Source organism: Scomber scombrus, chromosome 11 (assembly GCF_963691925.1).
Source record: "Scomber scombrus chromosome 11, fScoSco1.1, whole genome shotgun sequence".
NCBI classification, from domain to species: Eukaryota; Metazoa; Chordata; class Actinopteri; order Scombriformes; family Scombridae; genus Scomber; species Scomber scombrus.
In genome coordinates this window covers 25,047,323-25,062,668 of record NC_084980.1, presented here as the reverse complement: position 1 = coordinate 25,062,668, position 15,346 = coordinate 25,047,323, and the positions used below count along the sequence as shown (strand labels likewise).

The window sequence follows — 15,346 nt, the reverse complement described above, 5'->3', positions numbered from 1 at the left end:
GAATGTGCTGCAGGCAGTTGAACATGACCGCAGCCAACAGCCAAACCTTTACCGCTGCAAGCGCAAGCTAATCCCTGAATAAAAGGGTTACTCCTGGGTGGCAGGTGGGGAGACATATCTGGGGTTAGGGTTAGGGTTAGCCCATCAGGGGAAGAGGCCAAAAACAAATGTAAATGCGAGGAATCTGAAGCATGTACATGTGGTAAACGGGACATGAAAAAACTGGATCTGATGAGACAAGACCATGCAGAAGACATAGTGGGCAATATCAAGGCGGCTGTGTTAAAAGAGGAAAATAGTAATCTCACTGTTGAGGAATTGTTGCTGCGTTTGCGGATTAGTCCGGTTACTTTTGAGGCTGCGTATAAGCGTATAGCGAAAAAGACAAGTGTAGTGTTGAAAAGGCAGGTTAATGAAGTGTGGATTAACCAGTATAGTAAGCCGCTATTGAAATGTTGGAACGCCAATTTGGACGTTCAATTTGTTGTTGACGCGTACGCTTGCATTGTTTATATTATTTCTTACATCTCGAAGGCAGAGAGAGACATGGGATTGATGCCCAAAGAGAAGCGTCAAAGGACAGGAACGTTAGTGCAAAAGAGGCATTGAAAAGTTTAGGTAGTGTGTATCTACATAATAGAGATGTGTGTGCTCAGGAAGCAGTGTATAGGTTAAGTAATATGCACTTGAAAGAATTTTCTAGGAAGGTTGTGTTTATACCCACGGAATAATATAGTTAAAATGAGTTTACCGATAAATATATTGAGGCAAAAGGCAGAGTCTTCAGATTGTAATGCAGATGACATCTGGATGACTAGCATAGTTGATCGTTACAAGAATAGGCCTAACGATAGCACATTTAAGGACATGTGTATAGCGACATTTGCGTCGGAGTATCGCGTGGTAACTAAAAATGAAAAGTGCAAGGATCGGATTCAATTAAAGAATGATTGCGGATTTGTCGTGAAAAGAACTAAAACTAAACCTGCAGTAATTCGATATGCGCGCTTTTCTGAGACTAAAACGCCAGAATTATTTTATCAAAGTATCCTGCAGTTGTTTTTGCCGTATCGTTTAGATGAGCAGCTAAAGCCTCGTAATTTTGAAACGTATGCACAGTTTTATAGCAATGCTCATGTTAGATTTAGTGATGGGTCAATGCATTCGGTGAAGGAAGTTGTAGATTTGAATAGAGGTAAATTTGAGATTAATGCCGACGAGTTGGATGAGATTCAGGAAATGATAGGTTTAGACGGTGTAGCAGAAGATGCCTGGGGTGAATTGTGTCCAGAGCAGGAGGTGGAGCGTTTAGAGTGTCAGCAGGAACAGGAAGAGAGAAAGAGAGAGCAGGTAGTAGAGGATGATGATGGTGTGAATATTCCAGACTTAGCTGTGAGTAGGGAGCAGGTAGTGCATTTAGAAAAGAGGAGTAACATTATGTGTAGGACTGATGGCTTGGCTCTCATTAGGTCTTTAAATGAGACTCAGCGGTCAGGTTAGGCAGTGGTGCTTAGATAGGGTTAGAGGCAAGAATCCAGAACAGTTTCATGTTTTTGTTACAGGTGGTGCAGGGACTGGAAAGAGCCATTTAATTAAAGCCATTCAGTATGAGGCTATGAGGTTGTTGTCAACAGTCTGTCGTAATCCTGACAATATTTGTGTGTTGTTAACGGCTCCTACAGGGATTGCTGCGTACAATTTACACGGAACAACCATTCACAGCACATTTAGCATTGGCAAAGATGTTCGCCTTCCCTACGTACCTTTGGGTGAGGAAAAGGTGAACTCTTTGCGTTCTAAATATTGTGATCTTCAAATTGTGATTATTGATGAAATATCGATGGTTGACCACAGACTGTTGACATACATTCATAGTAGGTTAAGACAAATTAAACAAACAGGTGATCTTGCTCCGTTTGGGAATGTGTGTCATCGCTGTTGGTGATTTTTTCCAGTTGCCTCCGGTTAGAGGGAAGCCTCTTTATGAAGAGGAACTCGGAGTCAACTTTTGGTTGAGCCTTTTTAAGGTGGTGGAATTGACAGAGATCGTTAGGCAAAAAGATCATGCGTTTGCGGCGTTGTTAAACCGAGTTAGAACTCGTTCGAAAGGGACCGCGATGTTGAATAGCGACATTGAAATACTAAAACGTTGTGAAACCGGTGAAGTCAGCTCAGCTTTACACATTTTTCCGACGAATAGACAGGTAAATGAGCACAACGATGAGGAATTATTGAAGACGTCCTGAACATGATGAAATAGAGGCTCAGGACTTTGTCAATTAAAAAAAAAAACGGGTAAATTGGTGTTGAAAAGTGGCCATCATACGAAAACATATAACACGTGTTTAGCTGAAGTGTTGTCGTTGGGTAAGGGTGCACGTGTTATGTTGTGTAAAAATGTGGATGTTTTAGATGGTCTTGTTAATGGTGTGTGTGGTTTTGTGACAGACATTGTCTATTTAGAAAAAAAAAAGTTTCCTCACAGAGTTTATGTGAAATTTGATGACGACAATGTTGGTGCTCAGAGGAAACAGTGTGTGAGCCCGTTAGTTGAAACGGGCTCCATAGGCATTGAAGCAAAGGAAGAAAGGATGACTAAAAAAGGTGGCTTGCGTCGTCAGTTTCCACTTAAACTTGCGTGGGCTTGTACTGTACATAAGGTACAGGGTATAACTGTAGATAGTGCTGTGGTGTGTCTGAAGAAAGTGTTTTCTGCAGGTCAGGTGTATGTGGCCTTAAGTCGTGTTAGAAATTTGTCAGGGTTGGTGATTCAAGATTTTGATGATAAGGTCATTTATTGTAAGGATAATATAAAGGATGCAATTCAGAGTATGCCCCAATATTTGATAGAAAATAACATTAGGCACAAATTGGATACAAATACATTCAACGTTTTTTTGATGAACGTACAAAATTTAACTAAACGTATCAGATTTGGCTTCATGTACACAGCATTTGCAGCTTAAATGTATTGCTGTGACAGAAACATGGCTACCTGCTGCATCCACAGAAGCGGTAAACATCGAGGGCTTCACTTTTCACAGTAGTCCTCGAAGTGTATCGTATAACAGTGACCATCCAGCACTGATTGCACTGCAAGGACAACAACATGGTGGTGTTGGCTTGTACAGTGTAGACAATTTGGCCTCGAATGGTGGCATTTATCGAAATGCCACCATTCAATTTAGAATGTATTGTTCATAATTGGCTAGAATATAACCTATTAGTAGCAGTTATTTATCGGCCGCCGTCATATCCCATGTCTCTGTTTAAAGAACATTTAGGTAAATTACTTGATTGGCTACATCCTAAAAGTAACAATATTGCGGTCATGGGAGATTTTAATGACGATCTCTTGAAATCATCAAGTGTCTGCAAATTTCTAGCAGACAAAGGGTTTGGCCAGTTAGTAACGCAGGCGACAACAGAACAAGGGACGTTGATAGATCATGTTTATGTTAAAACATCAGATTATGAAGTTGAGTGTGAGGTTATGCCTGCGTATTTTAGTGATCATGAAGCAATTGTTTGCTGTTTTAAATGTAAAAATGTGTAAATGGGTTGTGGTGTTTAGGTAATTGTTTCTGGTATCAGGTAGAATGGATTGCACGTTAGTTGATTATGTGTATGCAGGAATATTTTTACAATCATGAGGCAGTTGTTGATTCTAATAATGTAGTGTGTTTCAAGTAGACATTGGTGAGTAATCATGTTGTGGATGTAAGGTATATGGTTAGCTGTAAGTGCAAATTAAATGGCTTTGTCTTATTATAGTTGTACATGTTAGTCTTGTGGTCAGCTGTATGTTCTGTAATGCTTTAATGCATACAACATGGGTCTAAAAGTGATTTTTATTTTGATGAATAATTGAAATCATGAATTATATATTTTTTTAAATGTAATCAAGAAAACAACTGTATTGTATAATATGAAATGACAATTTTCTTACCCATGGTGTGCATTAGAGGATGTTTGCATGGTTTTATCTATGTTGTATGTAATGTGTTATGTATGTTGTAATTTAAAAAATAGGATTTCTTTTTCCTACATTACAACAGCATTGTATTGATACATATTTGGCCCATTGAACCACTTATTCAAAACTGCACTAGTTGCATAGTTTTCCACATTTGGTGAACAAATAAATTGTAGTTGTCATTTTGACATATAATAAAATGCTGTTGCTAATGTAGGTTTTGCTTTACCTACCTACCTACTATGTTTAGCCAAAAAGCAAAAGGCACTGGTAATGGCTACTCCTGGTTTATACTGGGATGGGGTTCGATTCCCTGCGGTGCCCTGCTAATTGGTTTCGTATCGACATGAAAGGTCATATTGTTTTAATTCAGTTCATTGTCTCCAAAAACTGTCATTAACTTCCATAACACTGAAAGACCTTGTCAAAACTCTGTCTCCTGTAGTTGTGCTTTCTCCTCTGTCTCCTCTCTTGTCCTGTCAATTTCTGCAGAAGGAGTGGAGAGGGGTGAGACCAGCTGTCATCAATTATGATTAGTTCTGTACACCTCATCACAAGATCGTAGACTCTGTTGATACAGTCAGTCCTGCTTTCCATCTCTTGTTGACTATTTTATTGTTCTGTCAGTAATGCACTTTTCTGAAGACCTGCTTCTCTGTGTTTGCAGTTTGCCTCCGCCTGACTCCAGCCTGGTTGGTCCAGCCCCAGTCTCAGCCCTGAGCTCAGGCTTCTCCCCAGCCCTCGTCCCAGTCTCCCAGTTACCTTCCTGCAATAAAACTATTTTAAACTACCTCCTGTCTCAATCAATGTCCTGCTTCATGGTCATCAAAGAACACTTCTTGTGTCCAGTAGGTGGCGCTACAAGTAAGAGACAATATTGAAGCATAAATGTGTTCAGGATGGGACTCATCAACCATGAGACATTTGGTGCAGTTTGGAACATGTCTGTTTAAAGTAAGTTTAATTCAAAATGGCCGAATTCCTGTTGGAGTGAGGATATGGGTCCAAGAGACCTTTTAGTGCGTCTTTACATGATACATATGTGTGCCGAATTTCGTTTGTCCACGTCAATCTGGAGGGAGGGGCTCAATTTCCTTAATCTTCTACGGGGTGCAGTACCCCCATTTGGCCAGCAGTTCCTGTTAAATGGCGAAAGGCAAAATTCCTCACATCGCCACGAAGCAACCGAATCCCTAATCAGAAAGTTTTTGATAACTTTTCATCTCCAATGTCTCAAGATGTTTCTGAGTGAATTTGAAGTCGGTCAGATTATATCTGTAGGAGGAGTTCGTTCAAATACGATGCGTGGAAAACACCAAAATGGCACGAAATTGGCAAGTTTGTTTCAAAATGGCCGACTTCCTGTTGGAGTGAGGGTATGGTTCCAAGAGACTTTTTAGTGCGTCTTTACACGATACATATGTGTACCGAATTTCGTTTGTCTACGTCAAACTGTGTCAAGGGGCTCAATTATTTTAATATTCTAGGGGGCGCTATTGAGCCATTTTGCCTAGTGAGGATATGGGTCCAAGAGACTTTTCAGTGCGTCTTTACACGATACATATGTGTACCGAATTTTGTTTGTCTACGTCACTCTGGAGGGAGGGGCTCAATTTCCTTAATCTTCTACGGGGTGCAGTACCCCCATTTGGCCAGCAGTTCCTGTTAAATGGCGAAACGGCAAAATTCCTCACATCGCCACGAAGCAACCAAACCAGTAATCAAAAAGATTTTTGATAACTTTTCATCTCCAATGTCTGAAGATGTTTCTGAGTGAATTTAAAGTCGGTCAGATTAAATCTCTAGGAGGAGTTCGTTCAAATGCGAGGCGTGGAAATCGCCCAAATCGCACATATTTTTCAAAATGGACGACTTCCTATTGGGGTGAGGCTATGGGTCCAAGAGACTTTTTTGTGCGTCTTTACATGATACATATGTGTACCGAATTTCGTTTATCTATGTCAATCTGAGTTGAGGGGCTCAATTTTGTTTTGATTTTCTAGGGTGCGCTATTGTATCCAGTAGGTGGCGCTATGGAGCTAACACAGTATTGATGCATATACGTGTTCAGGGCGGGACCTTCTACATGCGTGATTAATTTGGTGTAGATCGGACGATGTCTGTAGGAGTTATAAGGACTTCCTGCTTTTTGGCGAAGGATCAAATGGTGAAGGAAATTGTCGGCGCCGCCACGCCAAAACCGAATCCCTAATCAGAAAGGTTTTGATAACTTTTCATCTCCAATGTCTCAAGATGTTTCTGAGTGAATTTGAAGTCGGTCGTATAAAATCCCTAGGACAAGTTCGGAAAAGTACGATGTATGGAAATCGCCAAAATCGCACATATTTTTCAAAATGGCCGACTTCCTGTTGGAGTGACGTCATGGGACCCCTAGACTTTTTTGTGCGTCTGGACATGATACATATATCTTCCAAATTTCGTTCAAGTACGTCAATCTCTCACATTTTTATTTACGTTAGGGGGCGCTATTGAGCCATTTTGCCTAGTGGGGATATGGGTCCAAGAGACTTTTTAGTGCGTCTTTACACGATACATATGTGTACCGAATTTCGTTTGTCTACGTCAATCTGAGTCGAGGGGCTTGATTTTTTAATATTGTAGGGGGCGCTATTGAGCCATTTTGCCTAGTTGGGATATGGGTCCAAGAGACTTTTTTGTGCGTCCTTAGATGAGACATATGTGTGCCGAATTTCGTTTGTCTACGTCACAGGTAGTTACACATATGGTCTGGTGTGGTCTGGTGTGTTCAGGGCGGCCACTCATCAGTCATGTGAAATTTGGAGTGAATTGGACAAAGCATGAAGGAGTTATGAGAGGTTGATGGTTCATCCACCAGGGGAGGGCGCGCAGGTAGAGATCTTCATACGCAGGAATGTCAGTGCTTGTCGCAGTCGCAGGGCATTGACAGCAGCCACGTAAAGGTCTTTGCTCCTGCTGCTTTAATGGTACATTGTGTGATGGGGTTAATGTCTCCACTAGATGGCAAACTAAGACCACAAATGAGTCTGGGTGACTTCTCAGCACAAAGGAATGTGGGTGAAGGGCCAAAAATCATCAACATTGAGCATGTTTGCCTGGATGGCCGACTTCCTGTTGGACTTAGGGTATGGGTCCAAGGGGCTTTTTAGTGCGTCTTTACACGATACATGTGTTTCCCGAATTTTGTTTGTCTACGTCAATCTGAGTCAAGGGGCTTGATTTTTAAAATTTTCTAGGGGGCGCTATTAATCCATTTTTGCGTCAGCCATTTCCGTGATATTTAAAATAGCAAATTTGGGGCGGATCGGACATGATTGCAAGTTTTGGTGAGTTTTGGGGCATGTTTAGCCTGTCAAAAAGGCCTAAAGCTATAATAATAATAAAAATCATCCAGATTGAACATTTTAGCCTGGATGGCCGACTTCCTGTTGGACTTAGGGTATGGGTCCAAGAGGCTTTTTTGTGCGTCTGGACATAATACATAGGCCGTGTCGATTTCATTTCTCTATGTTAATGTGGTAGGCGGGGCTTAAACTTTGAAATCTTCCAGGGGGCGCTGTGGAGTCATCTTCTCACTTAAAAATCCCAAACTTTGTCAGTAGTCAATATGTGTGACTGTTGACGTATGTGTACAATTTGGTGAGTGTAGGAGTTTGTGGAAATGTACAAAATGGATAAAGGCATTAGGGGGCGCTAGTGAGCTGTTGTGCCACGCCCAGGGGCAGTTATGGTCTCAAATTAAAGTGCTCCTGAGTGTGAACCTATGTGGGCAATTTGGTGATTATGTGAAGACGGGAAAGTCCTCTAAACGCAGTGGGAAAATGGGAAAATTGACGCAGGAAATGCACAATAACCGACTTCCTGTTAGAGCGAAAATTTTGAAAAATGAGTGCTATGAGTCCTGTAAATTTCACTAAGATCAGACAAAGTTAGTGGTCACATGACCTGCTGTTAGGGGGCGCTATGGAGACCACTTGCCACACCCACCCCCAATGATGTTGAAATTGAAACGGCGTCACCAGGTGTGACATTTTACGCAGTGCATGTATTAACATCCGACAATGTATGGAGGAGTTATAAGGAGTTGTTTGTTTATACAAACAAACGACTGCCACACCCACCTGGTATAACGTACGTAAAATCTGTCATCAAGTTTACATAATCAAGGTCTGAGGATGATACAGTTCCAATCTGAAGTCTCTGGAGTCAAAACTGTAGGAGGAGTTTGTTAAAGTGCGAGGCCTGGAAATGGGGAAAATGGCGGAAAAAATGCACCTGTGATCCAAGATGGCCGACTTCCTGTTGGACTTAGGGTATGGGTCCAAGAGGCTTTTTTGTGCGTCTGGTCATGATATATATGAATCCTAAATTTCGTTCATGTACGTGTATGTAGAAGGCGGGGCTTCAACTTTTAATGTTATAGGGGGCGCTGTAGAGTCATCTTGGCACTTAAAAGGTTGCGGTTATACCAAAAAATAATATTTGTGAGTCTTGATGAGTGTGTCTAATTTGGTGAGTTTTAGAGTTTGTCAGTACATCCTAAGTGGGAAAAGGCATTAGGGGGCGCTACTGAGCTGCTGGGGCAAAATATTGGGCAAATGTGGTATCAGATGAAAGAGCTCATGATTTGAAACCTACGTGGCAGGTTTCATGATTCTGTGAACATCATAAAGTCCTCAAAGCGGTGTTCGAAAAATGAAAATCGGTGCACGCCACGCCGCGTGGTCAACTTCCTGTTTGGTAAAAAAATTCCACAAAATTAATTTCCCAATGATCCGATGAGACCTATGACATTTAAATTTCATGCCGATCCGAGAGGATTTGTGGTCACATGACCCGACGTGTGGGGGCGCTAGCGAGTCCCCTTACCACGCTTGCGTCCAATCACGTTAAATTAAATAAATTTTCACCAGCTGCGACGTGTGTGCAGAATTTCCTGAGTTTTCATGTATGTTTAGGCCACCAAAAATGCGCTCAAAGTGGCGGACAAAGAGCGTGAAAAATAATAATAAGAATCTTGGCAATAGCAATAGGTCCCTCACTGACTTGTCAGTGCTCGGGCCCTAATAATAAGAATCTTGGCAAAAGCAATAGGTCCCTCACTGACTTGTCAGTGCTCGGGCCCTAATAATAATCACTACGATTACAATAGGGCCTTCGCACCTGTAGTGCTTGGGCCCTAAATATGGCTTGATTTAACCGTAACAGCCTTGACATGTGTTTGGTTCTCATAGCTGTTATTTTCAATAACACCAAGACCAGAGAAGTGATAACAGAAGAGGCAAAGAAAACAAAAACTATCAGTAACATGACTATAACATCACATGACATAAAATACAAAGCCAGACTTCACTTTGACGTGACTCTGAGACCAGACATCTGTCACAGTGAGTGAGATCACTGCAGATCATTGGCTGGAGAAATGTCAACAGTTTTCCATGAACGCACATGTGAGTCTGAATAACACATGTACTGTTGTACTGTAGTGTAATGTTGGTATGAGCTGCTTTTATCCCCTCAGGGTATCTGCACATTTAATGACATTTAAGACCTTTTTAATACCTCTTTAAGTACTTTAATACCATTGCTGAGACATATAATAATAACAATAATGCAAAATCAGGATTTTACTGTAGTGGGTTGAAATGGAGCTCAATTTGAAGTAATTTATATAGGACTGCAGCTAATGATTAGTTTCATTATATACTGATTATTTTTTTACTTTAAGGATCTGCGGGGACTCGGATCCCTTTAACGTAGAAGAAGAAGACGGTGCTCACCCTTGCCGCTGCTATGACCACACTCTCCCCCATCTTGTGTCCCTTGGCTGTGTTGTTGAGAGGTTTGGTGGCGGCCCAAACGTTGTAGTCGCCCAGCGGGTCACACACCATCTCTGCAAGGAGACACAGAACAAGCCCGAACATGGACGCAGGTTAAAAGTCTATTTTCTAGTGTTTAAGTTGATTGTTTTCACCCCAATAAACGTAAGTAAAAAAAGAATGTATGCAAGTTATTCATACATTTATTTTCACATATTAACCCCTTTTACATTATATAAAAAACCTGTTGTGTGTGGATATCTAGTCATGTTGTGTAAATACCTGGGCTGATGCTGAAGTTGATGTCGTTCCTCCTCATGCAGGTGGCCGTGTCGGTGACGGCGGACATGTGGGAGTAGAGCTGCATGGCGCACAGCGGGTACTGCGGACCGCTGCCGTTAAAGCGGTTATGGTCAAAGTAACACTGTGAAAGGAGGAAAGCATTCACACATGTAATGGATATCTCTTTAAATGTGTGAGTTTAGGTCTATAGAGACAGAAAACATTAGGGTTTTTTTGGTGAATTTAAACATTTTTTTCAATCCTTAATGGAAGTTAGAATATATACACCGCTTGAATAAACTTTAACTACCAGGTTGTAGACTGAATTTATCACTTTATCAGTAGCTGCAGTAAGGGTTAAACTAGCAAATTTCAGTTTATAGAGCAGGCAGCAACCATATATACACATACCAGTAAACCTTAACATAAACACAACCTCAAGTCATAAAAGAAACCGACACAGCCTTTCACAGAGCAACAAAAGCCAACTTTCAAGCCGCAGTCCACGATTATTATCAGCAACGCTCAAACTAAAAAGCTGAGATAAAACAAAACTGAAAGTCACAGGTCATGTTGAACTCAGCAGGTTCAGCGACGTCAGCTCTAATCTGTGAAACATGAAGCCCCGATGAAGTAAAAAGGAAAAAAAAGCACTGTATGCCCACCAGCGCTGCATCAGACGAGGACAGTCTAAAGACACGGGAATATGATCCTTGTGTTTTTGTCACATGAAATAGTTGAAAAGCAGCTAATGATTTGTGGGTTTTGACAAATCATCTGATGGGTAATGTGCCGCAACATGTCGGCTTTAGAGAAAGAGAGAGAGGGAGAGGAAAAAGAAGTGCTGCTTTCACACATTTCTTGGCTCCGGTCCTAATCTCGACTGCCACTGGGGACTCAGAGGATCAGATTGTGTTGTATCCGCACAGTTTTGGAAATTATGTCTATTCTCAAAAACCAGAGGGAACTGAAAAAAACACACAAAAACTCCCTCCAATGTGACAGCCATTTTGTGCAGCGACAAGAAAAGCTGAACAATGCTGTAACTGTAAGCGTAACACAATCAGATCATGTGGAGGGATTGTTGCAATTTGATAAGATTTTTATAATAGAAACTGTAAATTGTGCCTATAGAGGAATTAAAGGGATAATGTTGTTATTATAGTATCTAATTATTAAAAATGCTGGATCATGAAAAGTCATCACAGAGAAAGCTAAATATGTTTGAGTTTGCTGATTGCTATTAACAATTGTATTTGATTATTTTATGGAATTGGAAAGATTGAACTTTATTATTCTATCTATTCTATATTATTAAATCTATTATTTATTTGTTTAATGTAAGATTTATTTGGCAGGGACAGTTCACATTTTAGAGTTATCCATAAGAGGCTAGTTTTCATCTGTAGCCTCCAGGCAGGTCTTCAAGTTAGCCAAGTACAATAAAATAGAAGAGAAAAGGAAAAAAAAAGACTAAATTAAACATTACATTATGAACTATAAACTATATAAAAATATGTAGTGAAAGACCAAGAAAATAATGACAGATATTTGTATTTCAACAAAGGAAAATGAGAAATTAATAGAAACTTTCCCCATTTTCTATTTTTTTCCCCAAGTTTACAAGGTGCACCTGAATGCACCATGAAGTCTCTGGTTTTAACAGACTATGGTCGCCCACTTTCCCAAGTGATTTACACGCATAATCAATTTTTAAGAGTTTATATTTGATGTGGAGATGTGCGACCACGCCTATCAAGTGTAGCTGGCATGAAGTGACTGCAGGGTTAAACACTCGAGGCTGTTTGTGTTCAGAACGAGTCGGTGCAGGTGCGTCTGCGTCTGTTTGGGAACATATCGCAGAGAGAGAGAGAAGAGCCGCCACAAATAAACAAATGTACGGGAAATGCTGGATTCTGCTGCCGTGTTTTTTTACCTGCCGTATGACCTGAGTGTCGTTGTCGTCTTTCAAGGAGAAGATGGGGAAGTCGAACTCCTCGTAGGACAGGCCGTTCCCCTCGGGGTTCCACATTGTCACGTTACAGTGAGCCATGGCTGGGTCGTACTTCTCTGTGTACACGCCTGAGGGGGAAAACACAGAAGAGACAAATCAGCAACAGCAGCAGTGACACTAACGAGGACTCTCATGAAGTGTGTACTTCCTCAACACATTTCTTTAGATTTATATATAAACACAAAAGCTACAAACATCCACTGATAAAGGGTCCAGATTTACACAAAAATCTGAATAGTAGAGGCTTGAAAAATTAAAAAGTACATACCCCTCCTTTGACTTTTACATGTTTTAAACAAACACATTTTTCAACTTATAAATAAATGAATAAAATCTATTTTTAAAGGGCAATGCAAGACATTTTTAAATGTGTGCCTCATGCTATTTTTGCCTCTTGCACAGCAAATTAAACTCATATTAGGAGTCACTACGGTCATGAAACCTTGGAATTATCTTTATATGTGAGAAATAAGACATCAAGTATATAATGAGGTATAACAAATCAACACTAACGATGGCTCTCATGAAGTGTGTACTGCCTGAACACACTTTTTAAGAGTTATATAAATACACAAAAGCTACGAACATTCACTGATATCAAGGGTGCAGATTTCCACAAAATTCAGAATAGTAAAGGCTTGAAAGATTTGGATTTATCTTAATATATGAGAAATATAAAGTTATAAGACATCACGTATATACTGAGGTATGATATGGTTATTTGGGGACACACTAAAGTTGCAGGATTTGCTCACAGAACACGAAAACTGAACCAACCTACAGCTCTGTCGCCCCACTGAGAGTCATAAACTTCTAATTCAACTGTGTAACTTGTTGCTTGCACACCGAGGGACACGTCTTAGCATGCAAACCTCCACCCACCTGTGTTCTCGTTGGGACAGGTGGTGTGTGGAGAGAAGGGCCCGGCTGGGTTTGCTTTCAGCGCCACGACAGCGACGCCCGACACCCTTCTGGCGCCGTTCTTCAGCTTCATCATGATGGATCTGACGGGCGGGTCAGAGGAGGTGACACGGATACAAATACAGGTCAGACATGAGTCAACTTCTTTTGAAATGTGGTTCAAGTTTCAAGAAGCATTTTTCAAAATGTAGCGAGTACTTTAAAAGTGATCGAGTTTATCTGCAGCGACAATCACAAACACAGCTGCTACTTTAAACAGACTGAAACTTTTTGACTGAAACACAAGCCAAAAAACTTTTAGGTAGATTACAAAGTGTGTGAAGCAGCGATGTCGTAGGTCCTTCCTTCCTGCAGCTGGCAGACTGCACAGTCAGCACTTCTCCCACTAAACCTACTGTGAAGCAATTTCAGTATTTTGGGTGTAATATTTATCTCAGTTCAACTGTGTAATATATTTTTTAACTTTAAAATCTGAGCAATATCAATATCACACTCAGGTATATTATCATTTCTCATTTTTTAATATTTAACATGTTACTGAATACCTATATTGCAGTTTTTAATTCTTTGAAATCAATATTTTTTTTAGATTTTGTAAATAAATCATGACGTGGGCTTAGATGGTGACACAGTACCAATTAAGCCCATGCTAGAATTTGACTTTTTTCATTTTATATTCCAAAATCTACATGAACTAATGAATACATTTTCAAATGAGAGATAAATGTTGCTTTATAAGAAATGATCTCCCTTATAAATCAGTAAATGGCTTAACTAGTAATCTGTCACCTATTACATTTCCAAAGTAACCTTCCCAACCCTGCTTATCCTTTTGTTTGTTAACTTCTGGTTGTCAAGGTTTTAGCAGAAGTCAAATGTTTTTAACCTCATAATTCAGATCATCTGTGGTGAAATAAAGTCAAAGAAATGAAAGTAAGTGAGCAGCAGTGGAGCTTCAGGTACTCCCTCTGCAGGGTGTGATGTGATATAAACTGTACCTGGTGAACAGATGAGACTCCAGTATAACTGTATAAGGAGGATTGGGACCAGTGTTCAGGACCCAGTCCAGGTTTTCTTCGGACTCGAGTACATGGAGCACGCCCACATCGCCTGACATAGAGGCTGAAAATCCGAAAGAGGAAACGAAACATCAGCAAATGTGACATACGGTGCAAAAGCTGGAACAGATATTTAAAAATGATCAAGTGAGAGAGATGGGCTGTCTGTGTGTCCGTCATGTCTGAACTCCGTCAGAAACAACGTGGAGAGACTCTGGGATGAAACGTTGAGGTGCAGCAAAGACAAAAACTGCAGCAGGTGGAGGTTTTTTTTGGTTTGGTTTGACAGCAGAGTAGAAGTGTTTGAGCATCTTTTGATACTCATATTTAACACAGACAACACCTCTTTCATCTCAAACTCCTCTTCATCTCAAACTTCTCTTCATCTCCTTTCAAAATTAATTTCTAACCCTCACAGCCACTGAATTTATTAGTGCGGTACAGAAAGGAGAAGAGTTTCCTCATTAAAACTGGAGGGAGAAACTCCAGAGAAGATACTTTTAGATTGTGTTGTATTTTACTACAAAAAACCAAGTGAAAAAAAGACACTTGGACGGCTTAAGGACACACACTCCACAATTAAGATGTGCAACAGCAATTTAACTTGTCATCATGATGCATCACAGACACCCGTGACTTTTAATCTCTGTCGCTTTACTCACACTGGCAGCCTATCTGATGAGATGCATTGAGCAGTCGGACACACGGGACGGTGTAATTGAGATGCACGTAAATCTTCTTATCCACTGAATTACAGCCAACACCTGCAAGAGGAAGAAACACTGTTAAAAACTGCAAAAAGGTAATAAAGGTAGAGGTAGAAATTACCAAAGTCGCAAATTTACGAGAAAAAGAAATCACATATTCTCACTTTGCAACACTGGAGAGACGTCGCTTACTGTGTATTATGCCTCCTTCAAATTTATGAATACCAGGTCAGTATTTATTTATTTTTACATATATGGCCCTAATACGCTGTTGTACATTTCAAGTTCAAGTTCAAGTTTATTGTCAGTCCACCTATATATATATATATATATATATAATAATTACATATAGAGGAACAAAATTGCGTTACTCACGATCCTTGTGCTAAAGATAAATAAAAATAAAACGACATACACACACTTTATTTAAAAAATCCAAACTAAGAAAGACATAAAAGCAGCATTGATTAATTCATATGTATAATTCTAATGGCCTGTGGGAAGAAACTAAAATACAAGACATTTTTGCTCATCTTGCCAACCCTTATTTGTCACTGACCCAAATACAC

At 40.3% G+C, this 15,346-nt stretch overlaps 1 protein-coding gene across 1 annotated transcript in view; it reads right to left on the bottom strand.

The window, feature by feature from the left end:
* ncstn (nicastrin) overlaps nt 1-15,346 on the bottom strand; it is a 34,963-nt gene that overhangs the window by 16,589 nt on the left and 3,028 nt on the right. Inside the window, exons 2-7 of the mRNA XM_062428691.1 lie at nt 14,733-14,834; nt 14,011-14,134; nt 12,974-13,095; nt 12,014-12,159; nt 10,078-10,219; nt 9,757-9,869 (exon numbers count right to left, since the gene is read on the bottom strand). Coding sequence (XP_062284675.1) covers nt 9,757-9,869; nt 10,078-10,219; nt 12,014-12,159; nt 12,974-13,095; nt 14,011-14,134; nt 14,733-14,834 — 749 coding nt within the window. The remainder of the gene's footprint in view (nt 1-9,756; nt 9,870-10,077; nt 10,220-12,013; nt 12,160-12,973; nt 13,096-14,010; nt 14,135-14,732; nt 14,835-15,346) is intronic.